Source organism: Amblyomma mixtum, chromosome 9 (genome assembly GCF_055824585.1).
Source record: "Amblyomma mixtum isolate Tamu chromosome 9, ASM5582458v1, whole genome shotgun sequence".
NCBI classification, from domain to species: domain Eukaryota; kingdom Metazoa; phylum Arthropoda; class Arachnida; order Ixodida; family Ixodidae; genus Amblyomma; species Amblyomma mixtum.
In genome coordinates this window covers 24576918-24598796 of record NC_143020.1, presented here as the reverse complement: position 1 = coordinate 24598796, position 21879 = coordinate 24576918, and the positions used below count along the sequence as shown (strand labels likewise).

At 46.7% G+C, this 21879-nt stretch overlaps 1 protein-coding gene across 1 annotated transcript in view; it reads right to left on the bottom strand.

The window, feature by feature from the left end:
* Positions 1–985: 985 nt before the first annotated feature.
* LOC149328535 (uncharacterized) overlaps positions 986–21879 on the bottom strand; it is a 41815-nt gene continuing 20921 nt past the window's right edge. Inside the window, exons 7-9 of the mRNA XM_089559014.1 lie at positions 21510–21651; positions 17066–17227; positions 986–1360 (exon numbers count right to left, since the gene is read on the bottom strand). Of these exons, the coding sequence (XP_089415140.1) occupies positions 986–1360; positions 17066–17227; positions 21510–21651 (679 nt within the window). The remainder of the gene's footprint in view (positions 1361–17065; positions 17228–21509; positions 21652–21879) is intronic.

Below are 21879 nucleotides of genomic sequence, written 5' to 3'. Positions count from 1 at the left end.
CTCCTCTAACTCCCGGAATGATTCGGAAGTGAAGCGCCGCAACGCATCTCTCCGAAGCTATCTTCCAGCGTGACCGCTGCTGCTTTGAATTAAACTCGGATGTATTATGGTCACGCGGCGATATCCTGACAACATGCAGCCAAAGCAAACCAGTAAAAAAAATCTCCTGAGGCTGTCGCTTGTTTGCACAGCCGAAATACCTTCTCTTTGTTGCCACTAAAACTTACGACTCTAGCATCAAGTCGCATCTAACTATTTCTTTCACAAAAAGTCCTCGCGCGTAATCCCACTTTAAAGACGTTATCAAAAGTACAGGTACATGATGGCATGTGTCTAGGCTGCGACGTTTGTCAAAGCGCGCCAACGCTGGCGCCACTTCGGCGCGCTCAGACGGTCAGAGGCGTCCCTAAATGCAGCTCCTGTTCCTGTTGCAAACTTGCAAGGAGGCTGCATGTCCAGTAAGTTTAGTGAAGTACTCTGTGTATGTTAAGAAGTAGCTGCTTCTATAAGCTTTCCAAAGACGTTACATCTTGTTCCTAAATCTGTGATGCTGCATTTTAGGGCTTTATGCGGCAGCAGGGCGCCCTTGGAACACTATGCGCTTGGCACTTTTATCTGGTATTTTGTACACAATGTACAGATTGCCCGCTGTCTTCGTTGTGGGGCTGCGCCTTGTATCAGAAAAAAAGTACACAAGCACTTCATACACATGACGTTTGAAGCAACTATGAACACTGTACAAAAACACCTGCGCAGCGTTCGAACCACGCAGAAAAATAACAAAGGCTTGTAACGCATAAGTATGACTTAAACGAGAGAGATTACTGTCCCAAATATCTGTACAACAAGCGAGAAAAGTAAGGCTTCTTGCTACCAAGTATTAACAAGCGGCTCAATTTTCCTGACTCTTCAGTCCACACCTCCTCGTGAGTAGAAAACGAGGGAAGATGGCGCCTCCACTGCGTGTGGGGCGAGCTCTCGCTCTTCACCAGTACACCCAGAAATTGCACTTCCTTCTCGAGAACATGGCGTCTCCCAGTCCGCACTCAAAGATCCTGCCGAAGCGCATTGAGTTCCTTGCGGCGGCGTTCACCATGTCAGCTTTTCCGGGGTCATCGCAATGACGCATTGCCCAGATCACGAAGAATAGCTGCCAGTTAGAGTAACCGTCATTCAGGTAGACCGCCGGACTGACGCCTTCGATGATTCCGCGTCGATAGACGTCGTATAGTGGGCCGAGCAACGCAGACTCATACGTCAGGCCCCACAGCAAGTCTGGCTCCGAGTCGAAGTCCAGGGTTGCATTGTGCGCGGACCGCAAGCACCCAGTCACGTAGGACATGTGCTGATCGTGGGCCTCCTGGAAGAGAATATGATAATTTCCATTTTTTTGAACTAACCAAAGATAATTTTCTTACTAATTCCTCTCTGTTTTGTGCACATAAAAATAGCCTATTCATCCTATAACGTAAAAATTATAAAATAATAAAATCCTAACCACTTCATTCAAAAACCGATGTCAAAGCTCTCCTATCGCCGCCGAAATATGAGAAAGTGCAAGGGCGACCTACTTTTCCTGAAAAACATTCCACCTTGTCAAAGAGGTGTTACAGTAAAATTAGTGGTACACTCCTTTCTCACTCCTTGCACATTACGGCGGCCATTTTAAATTTGCTGCAGAAGCCCTAGTTTTCTAACCTGCTCGACTTGTGACAGCTGGTGCCGTGTATGGTAGGTCAAAGAAACAAGTAAATTCAGAGTTAGTTTAAATGTAATAAGGGAGGAATTACTCATTTCAACCATCCAATCGCAGCCTTCCGGCTACAAAGAAGCGCTATATCTTCCACAGAAACCGCATAGTTAAAAGAAAAGCTACACAGCTTCCGTACAAACTTTGTAGATAAAGACAAATTCTTCCTGTTGCGTGGTTCGAACTCGGGACCACCGCCCAACCAGAGCAGTTGCTCTACCAACTGAGTTAACTTAGACGGCTACATAAGGTAGAATGAGAGAGAATTGAGCACTAACTGTAAGTGGGAACGGTGTTTGTTCGATGTTTATGAGAGTCCACCAAGGCGAAGTAGCTAACAAGGGTTGGCGCGCGGGCTAGTTAGCGGTCCATAGTTCCTTAAAACAGCTTAAAAGACAGGCACACAGAAGAGATGCACACAGCGCTGACTTACAACAAAGCTTATTCTTGAAATTAACATCGATATATAACATGGCGTGATTCGCGGGAGAGGGCAAACTGACACAATGCAAAAAAAACACCAAAACCTAATTACGTATCGCGCGCTTCGCCAAGTACGCCCGTTCTTTTCCAGATAGCGCAAGAGAAGGGATGCTGACGCAGAGGTCACCCAGAGCTAAGATTATTTCCCTCGTGGTTCGGTCTGTGCTTCTCTTGAAAGTTCGGCACTTATCAAACATCGCTTTGCACACTTTGACTTTCCTTTGTGCATTCCGAGCAGTGAAACGGCAGGTTGCTGTCTTTGGAATGAGTGAAATCATTTTTGTGTTCCCTTAATCTGTCATTAAGGCAACGCCCTGTTTGTCCAACGTATGTACTGTCAGCGTCAATTGAAACGCGAACAAGCCAATTGAAACGCGAACAGCACAAATCGCAGATATTATACTAGGGAGGCAAAATACGTGAGCAGTTGATTTTCTCATCGAAGCCGAAAAGACCGCTCTTCTGAAATGTTAAAAGCCCACGCCTGTATTTCACCTCCAGCCTATAATATGCTTGATTTTTTGTGCTCGCGTTTCAGGTCTTTTGTTCGCATTTCATTTGACGCTGATAGTACATTTTACCACAAGGTAGTGGAAGTTCGTAAACTAGCCCTTCAGTGCAATCTACAAATGTTTTGACGCTTTTTCTTGCATACAACCATTGGCTTTTTCACGGAACTGCTGATACGACAAAGCATAGAGGGCTTACACGAAACGAAGAATACTACGTGAACATCTGAACGTTGCCCTAACTTCTTTAGATTGTGGAACAATGTGTGCATGTAGAGAATTACTGCCGTATTTTTTTTTTTCTTCATTTATGACTCTATCTCGGGGCAATGTTAGCGTTTCTGTTCCTGCCTCAGAAAGGCCTCAGCAACCGATATCTGCATATGCTTCGGGTAGCCGGCTGCCGATAGACTGAACGACGGCTGAGCGAAACTGTAGTCTTGTAGGTGCTGACACAATTTCTTGAGGGCGTTCTCGAAACATGAATTGGCAATAGCTCTCTTAACAAGCTTGGAATGCGCTGATTGAAATTGAAGTAATGGCTTGTTGGAGCGGTGTTCATACGCACAGCAAACGTGGTTGCCAGTAAATACAACCTTTAGATCTAAAAAACGTGTTGTTCTGTCTTCCGGCAACAAGAATCACCTAGATTTATTCTTTTCCGCAAAAACTCACAGTCCAGAATGCCCTTTCCGTGTGATAATCAGAAAATGAATCTTGGCAGAAATTGATAGCACTGTTTTTGCAAGGGAAGCTATCCCTTTTGCGTGTTAATGAACCCTTCGTGCTAAACAAATTGTGACGAGGTCCTTGACTTTCGGGATACCTGTTACAAAAAGTGTCTCAGTGCTATGTCCATTCACATAAGAGACTTATATTGTTCCCTGTCTAAGGATAACTTGTCCGAGTGCATTGAGGAATGCACTGATTAACATGCAGTGGTGACTTTACAGAGTTCAGCAGGAATGTCTGTTTGTGACTTTTTAGAACTTTTTACCTTTTATCTAAATTGAACATTCGCGAGGTGGGAAAACAGGTTTTATCTCCAAAAAAGAGAAATTTTCATTGCTCGATGCATTGCTTCCATTCTTTGTGATTTAATTTTAGCCAAACATGACCGACTACTTCGCGACAACCTTAAAGGGACCAATGTTCTGTTAAATATTTCAGATTTCTAGATGACTTTTTAATGATTTTTAACATCAGCTCTGGGATTTACGAGCATGATGTTATTAACACACTTGTGAACGGCCCCGCATGGGGTGATGAATAACGTTTATTCCCGACAAGATGGCATGCACATATACACTGGGCTCACTTATTTGGTCATGTGTAGGTTAGGGTGGGGCGAATGACGTCAGACTTGCTCAGCTCTGTTACATCTTCCTTCCTTTGGACAAACCGGGTTCGGCGTCGCTCAGGAAGAGGGTACTGACAAGGTTCGTGTCACAACCTTCTGCTTCGACATATCTCTTGGGCGGGCTGTGTGCAAGGGCCTTCTTTAGGGGCGAAACTGGTTTCCGGTTGCGGACCTATCAGTCGTGGATGTTCTCGTGTGCGTCAAATTTCTCTGCCGTCTTTCGTTTTGACGACCGCTGAGAGAGGTTCGTTAGCTGGCCTGCGGAAGACTGCTGGAGACCAGGTCCGGTTGACTGTGTCATACACGGTGACCTGCTGGCTTGATGTCGCAGGTAGCAGGTGCCTGCTGCCGCGGTTGCAGTACGTCCTTTGGCGTTGGCGCTTCTCACGAAGCCGGCTGTGGACTGCGTTGCTGGGTATCGCTTGTGGCTCCAAGTGGCTTGTAGGCACCGGGAAAGGAGTCCGAGTTTGGTGTCCGATCAGCCTCTGCACAGAGGACTGTAGTACATTACCCCGCGTAGTATTCGGCATTCGAGCAAGGCTGTTTGAAATGCAGGCATTTTAAGGGAATTTTTTTCAGAAGCTTCTTGGCTTCCTGCACCGCTCTTTCCGTCATGCCGTTAGACCTCGGGTGGTAAGGACTTGACGTCACTTGGGTGGTACCTAAGTTAAGAAAATGAATGAACTCACGGCTGCTAAAAGGCGGTCCATTATCGCTGCACAACTTCAGAGGCAAGCCATGACCAGAAAAGATTTCAGAACACCAGATGCTCAGCGAGGTTGCGAGGGGGGAGGGGGGGTGCGAAGTTTCCGAATTAAAAAAAAACGAGTATAAGTCGACGATGAGGGCATATTCGCGACCTTATTAAAATGAAAAGTCAGTGCTAACAACTTGCCAGGGTAAGGTGGGAACGCCGTGACTTAAGAGGGGCGTTTTGGCGTTTTGGGGCCGAATTTGAGACACACCTTGCAGCCTTTGGAGAATTGCTCAATGTCGCTTGCCATGTTCGGCTAGAACATCGCGTTCCTAGCCCTCGCCTTCATTTTATCCGCTCCAGCGTGTGCTGCGTGAAGGAGGCGGATCATGTCGTATCTTTTTGACTCGGCATGATTGCCTTGTTTCTGCGAAACACGAGGACATCCTGCGCGTGTATCTCGTCTCGGTACCCCCCTGGAGCTGCGAAGTTGTTCTGGGACTTCAAGCTTATGAAGAGGCCACGCTGTCTCTGCGTATTCCCGCTACTTTGTCTAGTTGATGTCGTCACCTGTTGCTGCAAGCAGGCCTTTCAAGCAGTTCTCGGAGGCTGAAACGCAATCAGGAATATTGATTTGAAATTGCTCGTGTTCTTGAATGCATGCCTCAGTAGGAAAACGAGATAAGGCATCTGCGAGGAACAGTTCTTTGCCAGTTTTATGCGTCACGGTGATGGCGTAACGTTGCAACGTCAGTCGCATGCGTTGCAAGTGTAGCAGGCACTGGTGGAGTGGTTTACTGAATATGGCCTCCAGTGGCCAAAGGTCTGTCTCAACTGTTACTGCATGGTGTCGAAATAGATTATCATGATATTTTGTACAGCCGTGCACTATCGCGAGAGTTTCCTTTTCTATCTGAGAATATCGTTGCTGGAAACCTGGGAGTGACCGTGACGAAAACGGAACGGGGAGCACATCTTGCATCAGAAAGGCGCCTGCCCGGAACTGACTTGTGTCCCCTGATAAGGCAACTGGTTCCTTGCAGTCAAAAGAACGAAGGATCTGGGCTGTTATCCGAGACTCGCTCAACTTTTCGAAACTTTCTTGCTGCTTCGCTGTCCATATCCACGCGATTTCGTTGCGCAGCAAAGGCCGAAGAGGGGTGGTCACTGCAGACATGTTAGGGATAGAACGTTGCGCAGTTTATTGTGCTCAGAAAAACTTGCACTTTCTTACTAGTATTTGGCGCTGGTGTTTTCAGAATATCTTGTGCCCGCCACTCGCCGGCCGCCTGCAGTGAGCACGCGTGTCCCCGGTAGCGTACCTCAGTCTGGAAACCTCGGTCTCAAAAAATGAATCCTTCACGTTCAGTTTCAGGTTATGTTCGCGACAGCGTGTTAAAAGAAGCTGCAGGCGGTGGTCGTGCTCTTCTTTTTTTCTTGCCTCATAGGAGGAGGTCATTCATTATCTGCGACGTTTGGCGAACCTTCTAGCACGCGATGCATCGCTGCCTGAAACACTTCTGGGGCTGAGGCAATTTCGAAAGGCATGTGCAGGAAGCCATACGAAGTTGTGAATTAACCACGACGACCACAAGGCCATTGTCGCGGTCCGACTGCAAGGACTTTTGCGTCGCTTGCTGTTTCGGTGCCTTCACTGATTTCCTTAAATTGCTCCTTTCCTTCTTCGTGGGCTTCGCATATTGTGACTGCCTTCTCATACGACGGATTTTCGACCATAAGACTTTGCTATAAACCTTTGTCTTGCACTCCCACAATAACCCGGCTGCGCAGTAAGTGGTTTTCCAAGTCTCCAAACTTGCAGTTCTTTTGATAGGAGCTTTATGTTTGTCAGCCAGTCGTTAAAATGTTTCCCTTGTTTTTGGTCTCTTGATCCAAAGCGAAAATCATGAAACGTCAGGTTCGTCGACGGTTTGTAGAATTCCTCAAATTCCTTAAACAAGATGTCGACGTTGTTCTTGTCCTCTTGCTTGTCGAATTTCAAAGTGCTATAAGTGTTCCTGCCTTCTTCAATCGTTACAACAACGTCGCCGCTTGCACTTATTTAGGTTGTTTACTTAAGTGGGTGGCCGTGGAAATAGCATGAACTCCATTTTCTATGCTTTCCAAGCCGTCCATGCATCTCCCGACGTATCCCATGGTTTCAGCGCAGGGAGCAGCATCGGCGGGGCGGACATAGTGAATGGGCACCGCTGCCACCATGAGTGCGGCTTTGCATCGGATGATGAACAACGTTTATTCCCGATAAGGTTTATTCCCGATAAGAAGGCATACATACACAGTGTGTCACGTATTAGGTCACGCACAGATTAGGCTGGAGTGAGTGACGTCAGACATGCTCAGCGCTGCTACAACACTCACCATTTCTTGTGATTGTCTTAACTCAATAACTCTGACGCATGAACATCCGGAAGATGGAAAAATTAGTTATTTAGTTCTAAAGATTGTATTTACTGATAAACACGTTCGTAGGGCATATGAACTACGCTCCAACAAGCCACTATTTCAATTTCGATCTGCGCATTCCAAACTGGTGAAGAGAGCTATTGTTAATTCATGTTTGAAGAACGCCCTCAAGAAATCATGACAGCACCTACAACACTGCAGTTTCACTCAGCAATCGTTCAGGCTATCGGCAGCCGGCTACCCGAAGCATATGCAGATATCTGTTACTGAGGCCTTGCTCAAGCAGGAACAGAAACGCGAACATGTCTCCGAGATAGAGTCATCTGGGAAGCAGAAAAAAGCGGCAGTAATTTCCTACATGCATACAATGTCCCAGAAACTAAAGAAGTTAGCGCAACGTTCAGTTGTTCGCGAAGCCTTTTCCGCTCCGTGTAGGCTCTGTATACATTGTCGCATCAGTAGTCTCGCGACAAACCCAAAGGTTGCATGCAGGAAAAATCATCAAAACAGGTTTGTAGATTGCACTCAAGAGCTAGTTTACAAACGTCCACTATCTTGCGGCAATATGTAGGTTAGAGAAAACACGGCGTTGCCGTAATGACAGATTATGGGAACACAAAAAGTATTTCACTAATTCCAAAGACCGCAATTTGCCGCTTCACTCCTCTGAATGCACAAAGGAAAGACAATGCGTGCAAACAGATGTGTAATAAGTGCCGAACTTTCAAAAGAAGCAAGAGCCAAACCACGAGGGAAATAATGAGGCCCAAAGATCTTAGCTCTGGGTGACCTTTGCGTAAGCACCCCTTCTCTGGCGCTATCTGCAAAAGATCGGGCGTAGTTGGCAAAGCGCGCGATACGTGATTAGGTTTTTTCAATTTTTTTGCTCGTTGTATCAATTTGCGACCTCTCGCGCATCACGCCAGGGTATATATACATGCAAATTTTAATAATAAACGCAGTTGTAAGTCGGTGCTGTCTGTGTCTTTTCTATCTGTATCCCTGTATTTTGCGCTGTTTTATGGAATCAAGGTTATATAGAATTGAAATAAGGGAGTAATTACTCATTGGCGTCCACCCAAGCACTCCATACGGCTACGAAAGAAAGCTTTAGAGATTCCGCAGAAGCTTTGTAGATGAAGGAAAATAGGAGAAGGTTTAGTATGGCTAAGCGCAGAATATCCTGCAGTAGTACCTTGAGCACTGAAGCGCCTTACGCTCTGTGAATGCGAAAGCACCCCTTCACCTCAAGGCCCTTACACTAAAGGCATTAACCATAAAGACGTTTGACCAGAAGACCTTTACCGTAAATGCCTTCCACATTAAGAGCTTTATAAAGAAGGAATTCACAGAAGGACTACACCCTGACGGCATTTAAATGCCTTTAGGGTGAAGTCCTTCAGTAAATAAGGTCCACAGGTGCTTTGCCCTAAAGGCTTTTGACCGAAAGACCTTGGCCACAATGTACTTTACCCTGAAGGCATACGCCTTAAAGTCTTTCTTCCAAATGTACCCTTTACCCAGTCCTCCACTCAGGTGAAGGCCTTCCAGGGGTGCACACTTGACAGTTGTACACACCTGACAGAACGGCGCCACCATACAAATCACTTCTGGTGTAAAAACGGGTCCATAGCGCCATTCTCTCTGAAGCATTTTGTCAAACGGCGCACTCCCCGCAGACTGGCACAGGCCGGAGCTTGTAGGGGATGGGTCTGTTACTTTTGCTCCCGATTTTATTTATGCCCGAAATGGAAAATGCGCCAGTGTCTCGTACTGGCAGTCTCAACGCACTTGGTAGGGTTTCGGCTTCTTCATCCACTTTCATTTGGGCAGCGCGAACAGTTCAGCTTCACTGGAACTGCATTAAAGTAGTACCACCGTCAACCCACTTAACACGAACGCTAGAATGCGCGTCCTGTATTGATATTACAGCCCCTGAGTGCTGGGCCCCGAGTCCGAGACCATGCGGCACGGTTTTTGCTGCCGTTGAAGACAGCTTGCACAGTGCTTCAACCCTAATATTCTTTCAAACTCAGCGGCTGATTCCCAGCGGCGCCAATGTCAGTGGAAGACGCGCTGGAGCGTTCGTCGTAAGCGTGCTGACGGCGGTACACCATCACCACCGCGCAACACCCCAAGCACTAATTTGCAGTCTCTTGTGCTGGGTTTGGGCATTAAGGCGAACGCCTTTAATGCCTCATGCTGTCGTTAGCAATCCGTGTCGGCAGCCGTGTCTGCGTCCGTGTCGGCAGCCGTGTCGACAGATGTGTCCGCGTTTTGACGGGTCTCCGCCGAGATATGTGAGACAGTTACTGCGTAATTTCCTTTCCTCAAATACAATTTTCAGTTTCTTCATTACGGCCCCCCTTTCTTCTTTCACTGCCACTTCCTCCCTTCCAGTACGGTGCGGTTAAGGTCTCCACCGAGATGACTGAGGCGACTGAGAATTACAGCGCCATTTCCTTTCCTCAAAAAGCGTTGCGTTCAAAGGGCAAGGCATCGCGCCGAACGGATGGTGGCGTTCCGGGGACTCCCTGGCAGCGCTACAACACGCTGTCGCGTTCCACTCCTAAAGTCGAAGCTTAAGCGTCATTAATTAGCAGTCAATTATTGTTGAGCGATTAATCAGTAATTACTCATTAATTAGTAATTCGTCATTCGTCATCAATTATGTGTGACGTCATGCAGTGGTGACGTCACCAGTGTCACATAGGAAAAGTGGTGCGGAAAACGCTTTCGCCTCTACGCACTTTAGACAGTCAAAGCGCCCCCTGAATTTTTTTATTCACCGACTTCCATTCGGCCGGCGCGAACAGCTCAGCTTCGCTGACCACTTCAGTAGCGTAGTACGCCATCGCCGCAGTGGAACACCCGCGTGGACGCTTGCGCATTGAGAGCACGTAAGTAGTCCTAAGTGTCCTCGGTAATTTGTATCCTCTACATCTAGGTGTGCACGTTTATGAACTCCTACTCGCAAGATACCTTCATGAACGCCCCGCAGGCGGTGCAGAGTTGCGGAATCTGAAATAGCAAACAGTTGAGGCGCGAACGCAAATGCTTGAAGCCCGTCCAATAAAAGTAGCTCCCAATACAAGCAGATGCCTCCCGAGACCATCAAAAGCAGACAACAAATGAAAACAAGTACGGCTGTCTAGTACGAGTTTCCTTGTCCATTAGAGGCGCTGTAGGCGTGGTATACGAAGTTCCATTCATCTGTGGCGCCAAGCATGTAAAATAAATTGGTAAATTAATTTTTAAGGAAAGGAAATGGCGCAGTATTTGCCTCACATATCTCGGTGGACACCTGAAGCGCGCCGTAAGGAAAGGGAGGAAGGCGGGAGTGAAAGATTAAGAAAGAGAGAAAGAGGTACCGTAGCGGAAATCTCCAGAATAGTTTAGACCACCTGGTGACCTTTAACCTGCACTGACATTGTACAACACACGGGTGCCTTTTGCGTCCCGCCTCCATCGAAACGCGGCCGCCGCGGTCGGGTTCGAACCCGGGTACTCCGGCTCGGTAGACGAGTGCCTTAACCACGGAGCTACCGCGGCGGGTCCAAGCATGTCGGCCAAAGTGTCGGCCGAAGGGTGAAATGCGTTAACACTTGGCTACAGAAGCATGACATAAAAGGCCCTCTTTCCCGCACTGCTGATCATTGCGTGCATTGTAGCAGGAGTATATATATACATATATATGTCGATTTTAATCAACACGCTCAGTCATTTTCCACACATTAACAGTTGACCAAAAAATATGAAAGCTTTTCACATTCGATGTAATAGCATCGGGCTGTATCATGTAGCCTCTGTTGCATTGCCTGACAAGGAAATGTTCTATTTCGCCCACTCGTAGCAGCGGCACTCCTTCTGGCTGGATTCTGAAATGTGATGGCTAAAAAACATCTTTCGTTAAATACCTTCTTTTATTTCTCTTCCGTTGCCGTTTTCATGTATGAAGTTGAAGAAGGGTCGTTCGAAAGATTTGCTTGAGTAAAGATCAAATGTAGTGGAGTCTCTTAAGGTGGTGTAAAGCGTTCAGCACACGGAACCCTTTCCTAAGTGGCTCATTTTATTTCATTGTTTTTTTTCTAGTCTTTCAGTTTTAATGCACTTTATTCCGCTATCATCCCTTCATATCTTTTTCAATCACGTTACTTAATCTTTTTACACCACCAGCTATTTTTGCCTTTTCTTTAATGAACCATCGGTTAGCTTGATCATTTTTACCCCTCCCATATTAAAAAGTGTCTCCCTGCATCGCTTTATCAACGTGTACAACTTTCTTTGCGTGTACTGCAGCTAATAGGTGGTGTGACAGGGTACCTATATAGTACACGTGTCCTTCAGTAACAAAATCAATTGTAACACGTCGTCTTGTCTCTCTCTCTGGTGTTCACACTGTGTTGCGTTAATTAAATGATCTTTAGAGAAGATTGCGCTGTGGATGGCACAATTTGTAAACTTCTATATAAGCCCTCACGCAAAAATGTTTAGTATCCTGTACTAGCTGGGAATTCAGAGCACTTAACGCACCCCAGAGCTGGGCGGTATTCCGTAATTATAAAGTTGCCGCTTTACGCTCGAAAGCAATTTTGCGAATTTCGTATGAAAGCAAGTAGTAGCACTACTACGACATATGTAGCACTAAGCACATGAACGATACCGGACATGAACGAATATGAAGCACATGAACGAGGCACTAACGAGACTGCCGAACACAATAGAGATCTACGCGAACGCTGCAATTAAAAACGAAACTATGGTATAGCACGGTTATGTGTGCCAGCACCCCAACACAGCAGCAAGCATGAACGCCGCGTCTCCGAAGGCTCAATCCTACATGCGAAATTGCATGCAATATGGGGCGCCATCAACGCCTTTACGACACCCACCGGCGATATTGCAGAACGAATAACTGCAAATGAATGTCTAATCCTAACTGACTCATACGCAACGGTAGCAGAGGTGACAGCATCGGCGGCAGAGGACGCGGTGGCGAACGACATCAGGAAGAGATTGAAGCGGATGCGACACATAGGTACAAACATAGAAGTGATATGGACACCGGGATGCACTAGCACGGACGGGGGAAATGCAGGCGCGCACGTGCAAGTCGCGCAAGCTGGTGGCCTTGATCGCACGTAGAACACACCACACCTCAACTTCCTGCCGAGCGCGATAGATCGAAACCCCTACTGAAGACTTTCAGTGAAGGCTCTTCCTGCGGATCATCTATGCGATAGGATATGCGTTAGGCAAAGCAGCGTAGACCACGTGCATAGTTCAGTTCACAAGTGGTTTTTTGGTAGAAAGAGACCACTTGTGAACAACAGGTCCACCCTCTACCAAGAACCCTGTAGCCCAGATCTGCATCATCTCATATATGCACATGACCACACCTCTCGCGGTAAGGCACCAAATTCAGCTAATACCGCATGACGCCATGGCCATGGCCTACCAGCCCAGATAAGATCTAGCACCACAGTCCAACACGCCATTGTGGCATACGGTAGTGGCAGTAGCCTGCGTCAGTAGTGTAAAGAGAGATCGACTGATTTGAAGGCTAAGAAAAGGCTGAGAAAAAACTGAGAAGAGGTTGCTTCAGAACCTACAGCCCCATCCCTCCCAATTCCCGAAAAGCGGCCAAGTGCCATCCCTCGATTGCAATAAACGCTTTATTTATTAAAATTCTTCATCCCCTCCTTTCATCCATCTCATCCAGTGGAGAATTACCAAACGGACATTGCCTGGCTAACCTCCCAGTTTACTCTTTCGTCTGCTTTTTTCTCTGTTTCTCTCAGCCAATAAACCCTGTAAAATATTAATCAACATGACTATGATTCGGCCTCTCATAAAGAACCGGCGCGGTGGCTTAGTGGTTAAGGCACTCGTCTACCGAGCCGGAGTACCCTGTTTCGAACCCGAATACGGCGGCCGCGTTTCGATGGAGGCGACACGCAAAAGGAGCTCGTGTGCTGTGTGGTATCAGTACAAGTCAAAGATCCCCAGGTGGTCGAGATTATTCCGGAGCCCCCAACTGCGTTCCTTCCATGAAAGAGCCCTCCCTTTCCCTACCCGATCGGCCTTAGATGCCGCCCGCTTAGCATTAAGCCCACGACCGGTGACCCTTCGGTGGATGCCTGGTCACATGGGCATCCCCGGCAATGAGCTGGCTCATCAGCTTGCCTGCGAAACTATACACCAGGCGCCGGGAATCCCATGGACGAGCCCACCGACGGAGCAGGCGGTCAGGGCTTGCAGACAAACTGTCGACGAATACTACACGCAGCAAAATTTAGACTTAGCTGATTTACCACCACCACACCCATCCTTATCGATCCGTGAGTCTCGCATTCTTCGCCGAATACAGTTTAATCTCCTAAGTACACCAGCCAAACTTTATCTGCACCGGCACATTTCCACACCTCAGTGGCCACACTGTACAGACACCTATGCAGACATAGAACACTGCCTTACACAGTGCCACGTCGCATTCCAGTCTCCCGCCTATCCTTTCCCGCTACCCCCACCGTGGCCCATCTGGCTTGCCTCCCGAGACCTGAACCTGCAAGGCGCCCTCGTCACCTTGGCCCAGGACCTATTGAACGCCTAACATAAAGGCTGTTAATAAAAATACGAGGACCTTTAGCGGCTAAAGTGGTGAAAGGCGAAAGCCTGAGTGCTGCATTCTGCTACGCGATTGTTCACTGAACGTTTTGTTGATGCATTAATTAACTGCCAATTAATGACGCTTAAGCTTCGCCTTTAGGAGTGGAACGCGGCAGCGTGTTGTAGCGCTGCCACGGTCCAATGAACGCCACCACCCGTTCGGCGCGATGCGTTGCCCTTTGAACGCAACGCTTTTTGAGGAAAGGAAATGGGGCTCTAATTCTCTGACATCTCGGTGGACACCTGAGCCGCACCGTACAGGAAGGGAGGAAGTGTGAGTGACAGAAGAAAGAGGGGTCGTAATGAAGAAAATGAAAATTGTATTGGAGGAAAGGAAATTACGCATTAACTGTCTCACGTATGTCAGTAGACACTAGTCGAAAATTGTATTTGAGGAAAGGAAGTTGCGCAGTAACTGTCTCGAATATTTTGGTGGACACCCGTCAAAATTCGCGCGCGGTGACGTCACGACAATTTGGATCAATCTGAAACTCGGACAAATACGATTTGGCTCGTCGGTAATTTGGTTTTTGAGGAAAGGAAATGTATCTGTCTCTCATATCTCGGTGGACACCTAAACCTCGCCGTAACGGGGAGGGAGGAAGATGGGAGTGAACGAAGACACCGCATTCACTAGACGCACCTTTGTTCTTCTCAAGCTATCGAGCAGGCATGGCGGAGTGGATAGCATGCTCGTCTCGCACTCCGAAGACCGGGGTTCGATTCCCGTGCTCGACCAATTTCTTACTCGGTTTTATTTATTTATATGGCCTGACTTGAAAAGTTAATTAGGCTGACTGAGTAATTAGGCAATCAACTAAGCTCAGTCCCACTTACTTAGAGCATCACTATACGATCCCTTCCATTGGTTGCATGGTTACGAGCCAAAGTACAATGGGCCCCGTTTGAAATTCGCGCACTGTGACGTCACGACCGTTTCGACCAATTGAAAAGCGTGACATTTCTGTCGACAACTGCTGCTTACAACGATGAGACATTAAAGGCTTTCGCCTTAAAAAGTGTCACACCAGCACCACCACCACTACGACATCTATTTAATTCTCTATTCTATCACTTCCACCTTCCTCCCTTACCTTACGGCGCGGTTCATATGTCCACCGAGATATGTGACAGATACTGCGCCATTTCCTTTCCTCAAAAAGAAAAAAAAAGAAAACAAATTTGCCTCTCGAAAAGAACGCTTGCAAAGACGTGATCTCTGCTTCGTGAGAGAACCTTCCGGCGCACAAAGCGCGCGATATTCAAGTATTGGGTAACTTGAAGAACTTGACCGATTACTTAGATATCAAATATTTTTGTGCACATAAAGCACATTTTCTTCTGTTCTTTCCCTAGAACTCACTCCTTTTCCTCCCCAGCAGCTTCAATTGTGCTCATGCGTCGCCAGCTCAGTTGGAGGGCCAGCACAGCTTTGTATACCAAGAGAAAGATCTACTGAGCGCTTTATTTCTTCTGTGGAACCGAAAAATTATCTTCAGTCATATTTAAAAAGCAGGCTGTGCAGCCGCCATAAGCCATATCTTGCTTTGTGTGGAAACGCAGAACCTATCGGTAACCGTCTGGATGTACCCAACATTAGCGGGACACAATACAGGTCTGAAATTGGGAGTTCACTTAGTTGCATTCAAAACACCTCACATAGCGTTAGTTCATTTTTCAGCAGCCACAGTCAGGAAATGACCGCCAGTTAGCATCTGGCACGAACTTAACACGGTTGATGCTACAGTTTTTCTTGCACTACGGACCGCTTGGAAGGTCGTTGTCTGGATATTTCTTTTTCTACGCTCCGGCTAAATTTAACGCGTTACTTAAATTATTGAACTGAGTCATATATTCCCACCAAACCGGCGAGGCCGACAAGCTGCTAATGGACATAAATTGTGCAATTTGTATCGTCTCATGAAATCTCCTACGACTTACTTGATATATCTGTGCACCGCACCTGCCGTAAAGTGTTGATATGGTGCATTTCATTTTGTCATTTACACAGCTCTAAATAGCTCAGGCTTTTAATATGACTGGCAGCATTCGTGGCACTAGCGTCGGTAAAGCTAACCAGGTCAAATTCTTAGCCTGAAACACTTCACTGAGCTTATTCGTCAATTTTGTGGCGTGAGCTATATTCAGGGACATCTTTCTGCTATCGATATTTCAGTACAAAATTTCCGCAAGGAACCTGCCTCTGAAACACAATAATGCTGCTCTAATTGTCAATTCGGAAGGGTGAGTTCTTTTCCAGGTGTACGCGTTATATGGCTCACCAGCCAAATCCAGCGTTAAACCCTGTACGAGAAACGGGAAGAAAACCCACATGACCTCATGACGTCGTCGGCAGTAGCCACGTCATTAGGAATGAAAGAAAGACAAAATTACCTCCGAAGTGCGTTTTCAACCAGGCCGCGATAATTCCGTGTAACGTAACCATGGTCTTGGAACCGGAAGTGATGGCAACCAAATCGGAAGTGCAAACTAAACTGGCGTTAGCTAAACCAAAAATGACGTGATGGCTCGGTTAAAGGGACGCTTCGCACCTAAAGGCCTTCCCTGGAGAAGACGTTTAGAAATTAGTGCTACTTTCTAACTAGTACTAGCCAGAAACCATAGTTAACTAGCAGCCCATGACGACGCAGAAAAGTTTTCACAATCACAGCACTAAGTACTGTTAGGTGCCCTGCAATTTAAAAAAAAAACGTTTGCGCCATAGTGACCGGCCAGTTCAGCAGGAAAGCCTTATTGCCCGCGATTTCAAGCACAGCCTTACCGCGCCACCAACTGCCGACAGGACAGCCTGGCCCATCAGTTATTACATCAAATGAGCTCCCAAATTTCTCATCTTACTGCAATGTAATTCTCCTTATAGACTGTAATTCTGTGGATCCTCCTTTCGCCACCTTCTACGGCGCACGAGATTTTAAAGTGTGAGAAAGCTGCGCATTTTGTGGCTGCTAGCTGGGCTTCAATAGATTTGAAAAATGCGATTCCTAAAACCCGCGATGCGTACCCATTAACAAAACGTCCTGCTGGGCTAGTTGAAGGGACATAGTTGAAACTTGCTCCGTAGCTATCCGTGTGTGTCGCTTCCTTTCTTAGTATTTGTCTTTTGCGCTGAACCAAGTTACAATTGCGTACTCATTACCTAAAGAAAACTTGCTTACCGTCCAGCTGTAAGCGCTGTATGGTTGAGGGAGTAACCACCACATCATCTGCGCCGAAACGAGCACTGAGGTAATTGGCTCTATTGACTCAGTCGCAGTCGCCATTAGCGCCAGGAGTCCGTGCGGAACAACCAGCACATTGCGGTCGTAGTCGTAGTGTGCCTGCATCATAAGGAATGAGACATTCGGTTATGAGCACCAACCGTAGCACACAAAAAGCTACTATATCTTCAATGAAAACAGCCATTTATTTCTTATCGCAGACTTTCCCTCAATAACGACAGTATTTTATAAACCGATAAATTCAAGCGTTTTGACCGTGTCAGAGCGCGGAACTTTCACAGCTTTGCCAGCTAACGTTATCGCTGAGCTTTATTTTTTCTAAATCGCCAACGAAATCATACGTACTGCCGCTCTCGTAACGGTGCCACGAAGTTCCAAGATCTCCTTCCCTATTACACCGAAAAGCCATTTTATTGCCCGCTGCGGTGGCCCAGTGTTTAAGGCGCTCGTCTACTGAGCCGGAGTACCCAGGTCCGAACCCAACCGCGGCGGGCCCATTTCGCTGGAGGCGAAACGCAAAAGTCGCGCGTGTGTTGTGCGATGCCAGTGCACGTTAATGATCCCAGGTGGTCGAAATTATTCCGGAGACCTCCCATTACAGCATTTCTTTCATCCTTTCGTCTCTCACTCCCTCCTTTATCCCTTCCTTTACGGCACGGTTCAGGTGTCCACGGAAATGTGAGACCCATACTGCGCCATTTCCTTTCCTCAAAAACCAACCAACCAAGCAATGCATCCGAGACAAAGAATAGTACCAAAAATATACAGGCTGTCGATCCAGGCTAACTTTAGCCACGGGTTAAAAGATAAAATATTTGAGTCAGGCCAGAGAAACCACTTACATACACCTACCAACCTGCTTGCACATCATAGACCATTTTTGTTTTGCAATTAATTAATTACCAATTAAGATAATTTTCCTAAGTGCGTGAATATTGACTTCAAACAGCAAATCTGAACAGCAAAGTTGAGTAGAACCTTCAGAAACCCCCATTCCATTTGTTTGCGATAAAGAAAGCTTCACGTGTATCTTTTTTCCGAGCTATAGAAAGCCCGCGAAATACAAAAAAAAAAATCACGTGACTAGCGCATCCTCGCGCCGCGACTGTGCTTCCAGGTGCTGCTCTCAGTCCTAGCTTAAGTGAACGAAATCAGCTGCTGGTATGGCGCGACGACCACATTGCTCCGTCAGGCAGAAATGTCGACGGTTGTTGCACCATCACGCTTGCCGACTGGCTCGCGCAGGCGTCGTAACCACGGTCAACATGGTATCGGCCTGCCGGAGAAGTGGGGTCGTCACGCCATACCAGCAGCTCATTTTGTTCACTCAAGCCAGTATTGAGAGCAGCACAATCATGGCGCGCGAATGTGCTAGTCACGTGATTTTTTTTTTTTGCATTTCGCGGGCTTTCTTCGGAGCTCTGAAAAAAGGTACACGTAAGGCTTTCTTTATCGAAATAAATCTAAGGGGGGTTTCTGAAGGTGCTCTCTAACTTTGCTATTCACATTCGCTGTTTGAAGTAAATATTAACGTGTTTAGGAAAAAACTACCTTAATTGGTAATGATTAATAGCAGTACAAAAATTTTCCTGTGATGCGCAACCCGGTTGGTAGGTGTAGTAAGTGGTTTCCCTGGCCTACCTCAAATATCTTATTTTTTTAACCCTTCGCTAAAGTTAGCCTGGACACCTTGTATAGAGAGGAGTTAACAAGCGGTCTGTAGGACCTTTGACAACACGACAGAAGGGGTGCGTGGCGGAAGGAACGTCTAGTGTTTTAAATTCTGGTTATAAAACGAGAAAACTGTGGAAGCAGTATGAAGAAAAGCTGACACAGGAAGATCCTTTAAGGAGTTCCTGGTGCAGATATCGCGTAATTAGGGTGGTGAAACTTGGAGCTCCCTCGCAACTTATCTGCCTTTGTAGCAGCTTTAAGTGTATTGCCCAGTCAGGAAAGCCACATTGGTCCCACTTCTCTGCTTCCACTCTCAAGAGGCCTGAAATGAGAAAATTCCCAAAACGTGGTTCCTCATTATGATGAAACTTCCTGCACTTGAGATAAAGCTACGCAATCAAGGTTCTAGAGTAGAATGCAGAGCTAGCTGGCTAAACCTATCTTAAAACACTTTTCCCTCTAAATGCGATAACTAAAAAAGTAAGCACCAATGTTCCTTCGAGATTATTTTAAAAAACCATAACAGTGTTTTGTGGCTGTGTCCTAGGAATCGGAGTATAACTGCAGGCAAAATTTTCCAGCCCAGCGACAAAGTTTGAACGCAGCACACCATCATCAGTCCTGGTTTTCCCTTCCTTTCCAATTTAAAATCCGAATTTTGCGTAAAATCGGTTGTTTTGCTCCGTTCTTATCTACAGAGGTGATATTCTACCCTATTACGCCAGTACTTTCACAGGAGCATACTGACGAAACAAAAAATCTCTGCCTCTCCCGTAAACGAGAGTAGAGTAAGCATGAAATCTTTACGGGCCTAATGTCATCTCGGTGGACACCCGAACCGCACCGTACAGGAAGGGAGGAACGCCACCACCCGTTCAGCGCGATGCCTTGCCATTTGAACACAAGGTTTTTTTAAGGAAAGGAAATGGCGCAGTAATTCTCTGCCATCTCGGTGGACACCCGAACCGCACCGTAAAGGAAGGGAGGAACGCCACCACCCGTTCGGCGCGGTCTTGCCCTTTGAACGCAGCGCTTCTCCCCCGGGCCCCTGTGCGCCTGCGCGGCTTTGCTTCGATGCGCGAAGCCCCTAAGAGATCACGTATGAGAACGAAGTGTAACGTGGCATTTATGTGCTTTTTGCACGCGTTATTAGAAATCGGAAATTATAATTCCGTGCATTATCAAACCCACAGCTCCACTGATATCTTGATAAACATTGAGAAGGCACTGGCAGCAGTTATTTTTTGTCTCGTTTGGAGACCAACCGGCGCTTGCATGCCGGTCGCGTAGGAGGGCTTAGAGAGTCTCGTTAAATCTCGTTAAGTCTCGTACGGTGCCCGGATGTTCTCGTTTCAGAGCCCGGATGACTGGAATTCAGTGCCCGGATGAGTGGATTTCAGTGCCCGGATGACTGGAATTCAGTGCCCGGATGACTGAAATTCAGTGCCCGGATGAGTGGATTTCAGTGCCCGGATGACTGGAATTCAGTGCCCGGATGATGGCTCTCGGTCTCGGCGTGACGTCACCACACTGCCGACAACGGGAGCTAAAAGCATTTCATGCTTAAAAACTGGTCAGAGAAGACAGGTTGGTTTGAGAGCACTTCAGCCTTCCTGTCTTTCGGTTTAAGCGCAACACGCTTATCTATGCAGCGTAATATATCCTTTCTCAGGGTTCACTTTGACAAGTCTGGGTGTGGTCTAGGAGTTCATTTTGTGAAGACTTCACGTCCTGAAGTCAGAGATCAGTTTCTGATCGAAGTAAATATACACGATTACGAAGAAAACACGCAAGGAAATAAAAAAACAGGCAAGGAAAAAGATTAAGAATTTTCAGCAGCATTGACTCCACAAGTTGGTACCGGTTAATACATTATAAGGTAGTTCAACATTAATGTGAAGGTATAAAAAGTATTGCTGTGGTGCCAAAATCTGACAACAATTGTGAAGTCCGATTTACACACATTCACAAGAGAGCGCGCAACTCAGACAATGGCACACAATAAAATGAACTTAAACTGTAGGCTTAATTGTAGCAGGCACAGAAAGCTCTAATTTCGAAGGTACCTTGGTAAAAAGCTTCCTTCAAACTTTCCTTTATATGTTTAAGGGCTTTTTTTAAGTGTTTGATTCGCACCGACTACTTTTGCCCGGCGCTGTGGAGTAAATAAGTTACTATGATAATAAGTTACCCGCACTCCACTCATATGACTATATCTTATAGAACTTTGTTGTTTTTATAGGTAGAATACACACGTGTCTGGCACACCAGCATAGTGCCCATTCGGTTGGTCTTGCTGGTAATGTACACCCACTAACTTAAGGAGAGCAGCACCTAGCATTGCATTCACGGTGTATCCCACGGTAAGCAGTTTCTTCATTGCAGCCCTTTTATTTCACCCTGTATTTCGCCATGAAAGAGTCCTGTCTCTCTGCGCTATAATCATTCTTTTGTAAAAGCACTCGTGGAAATCATTGGATCAGCCCGTAGAAGTTGTAAGGCCCTGAGCCTGGTTTCAGGCTAGATGTGTTGTGAAACTTTGAAGCTCTAATCTCTATGGAGAACTGTCCGAAATATTAAGTGGGGCTTTAAAACTCAAGGAGCGTCGCAAGCCTCCTACCCCATGCCTGAACGCAATTTCTACTACGAAGATTTAAGTGACGTAAGAGCTTCCGCGTGCACATGTACTAGTGACGCAGTAACGCACCTCCCACGAATAGATAGACGTCGTATAGTCCGTAGCCGTCACGTCACTTAGAGCAACCAGTTCCACCTGCACGGCCTCCAGTTCCTCCAGATATCCAGGCCTCCGCTCCTGCTGAAGGCGAGGACTTTCTCCTTCCTCATGCCTGGGTAAGCAGGGGCCATAGAGTACATTCACTCTCTTGGAATAACAATAGAGTGTGAACCAGTGTAGAATCTGCTTGCTAACAAATCGAGTCTTTTTCTTTGTTTCTCTGCCCACCAGGGCTAAGAGAGAAAACAACAACGACAAGAGTTGATATTTATGTAATAAGGCATACAAAATAAATCACGAAGTTGACCAAGAACAAAAAAGGAAGCTAAAAGTCCGAGGC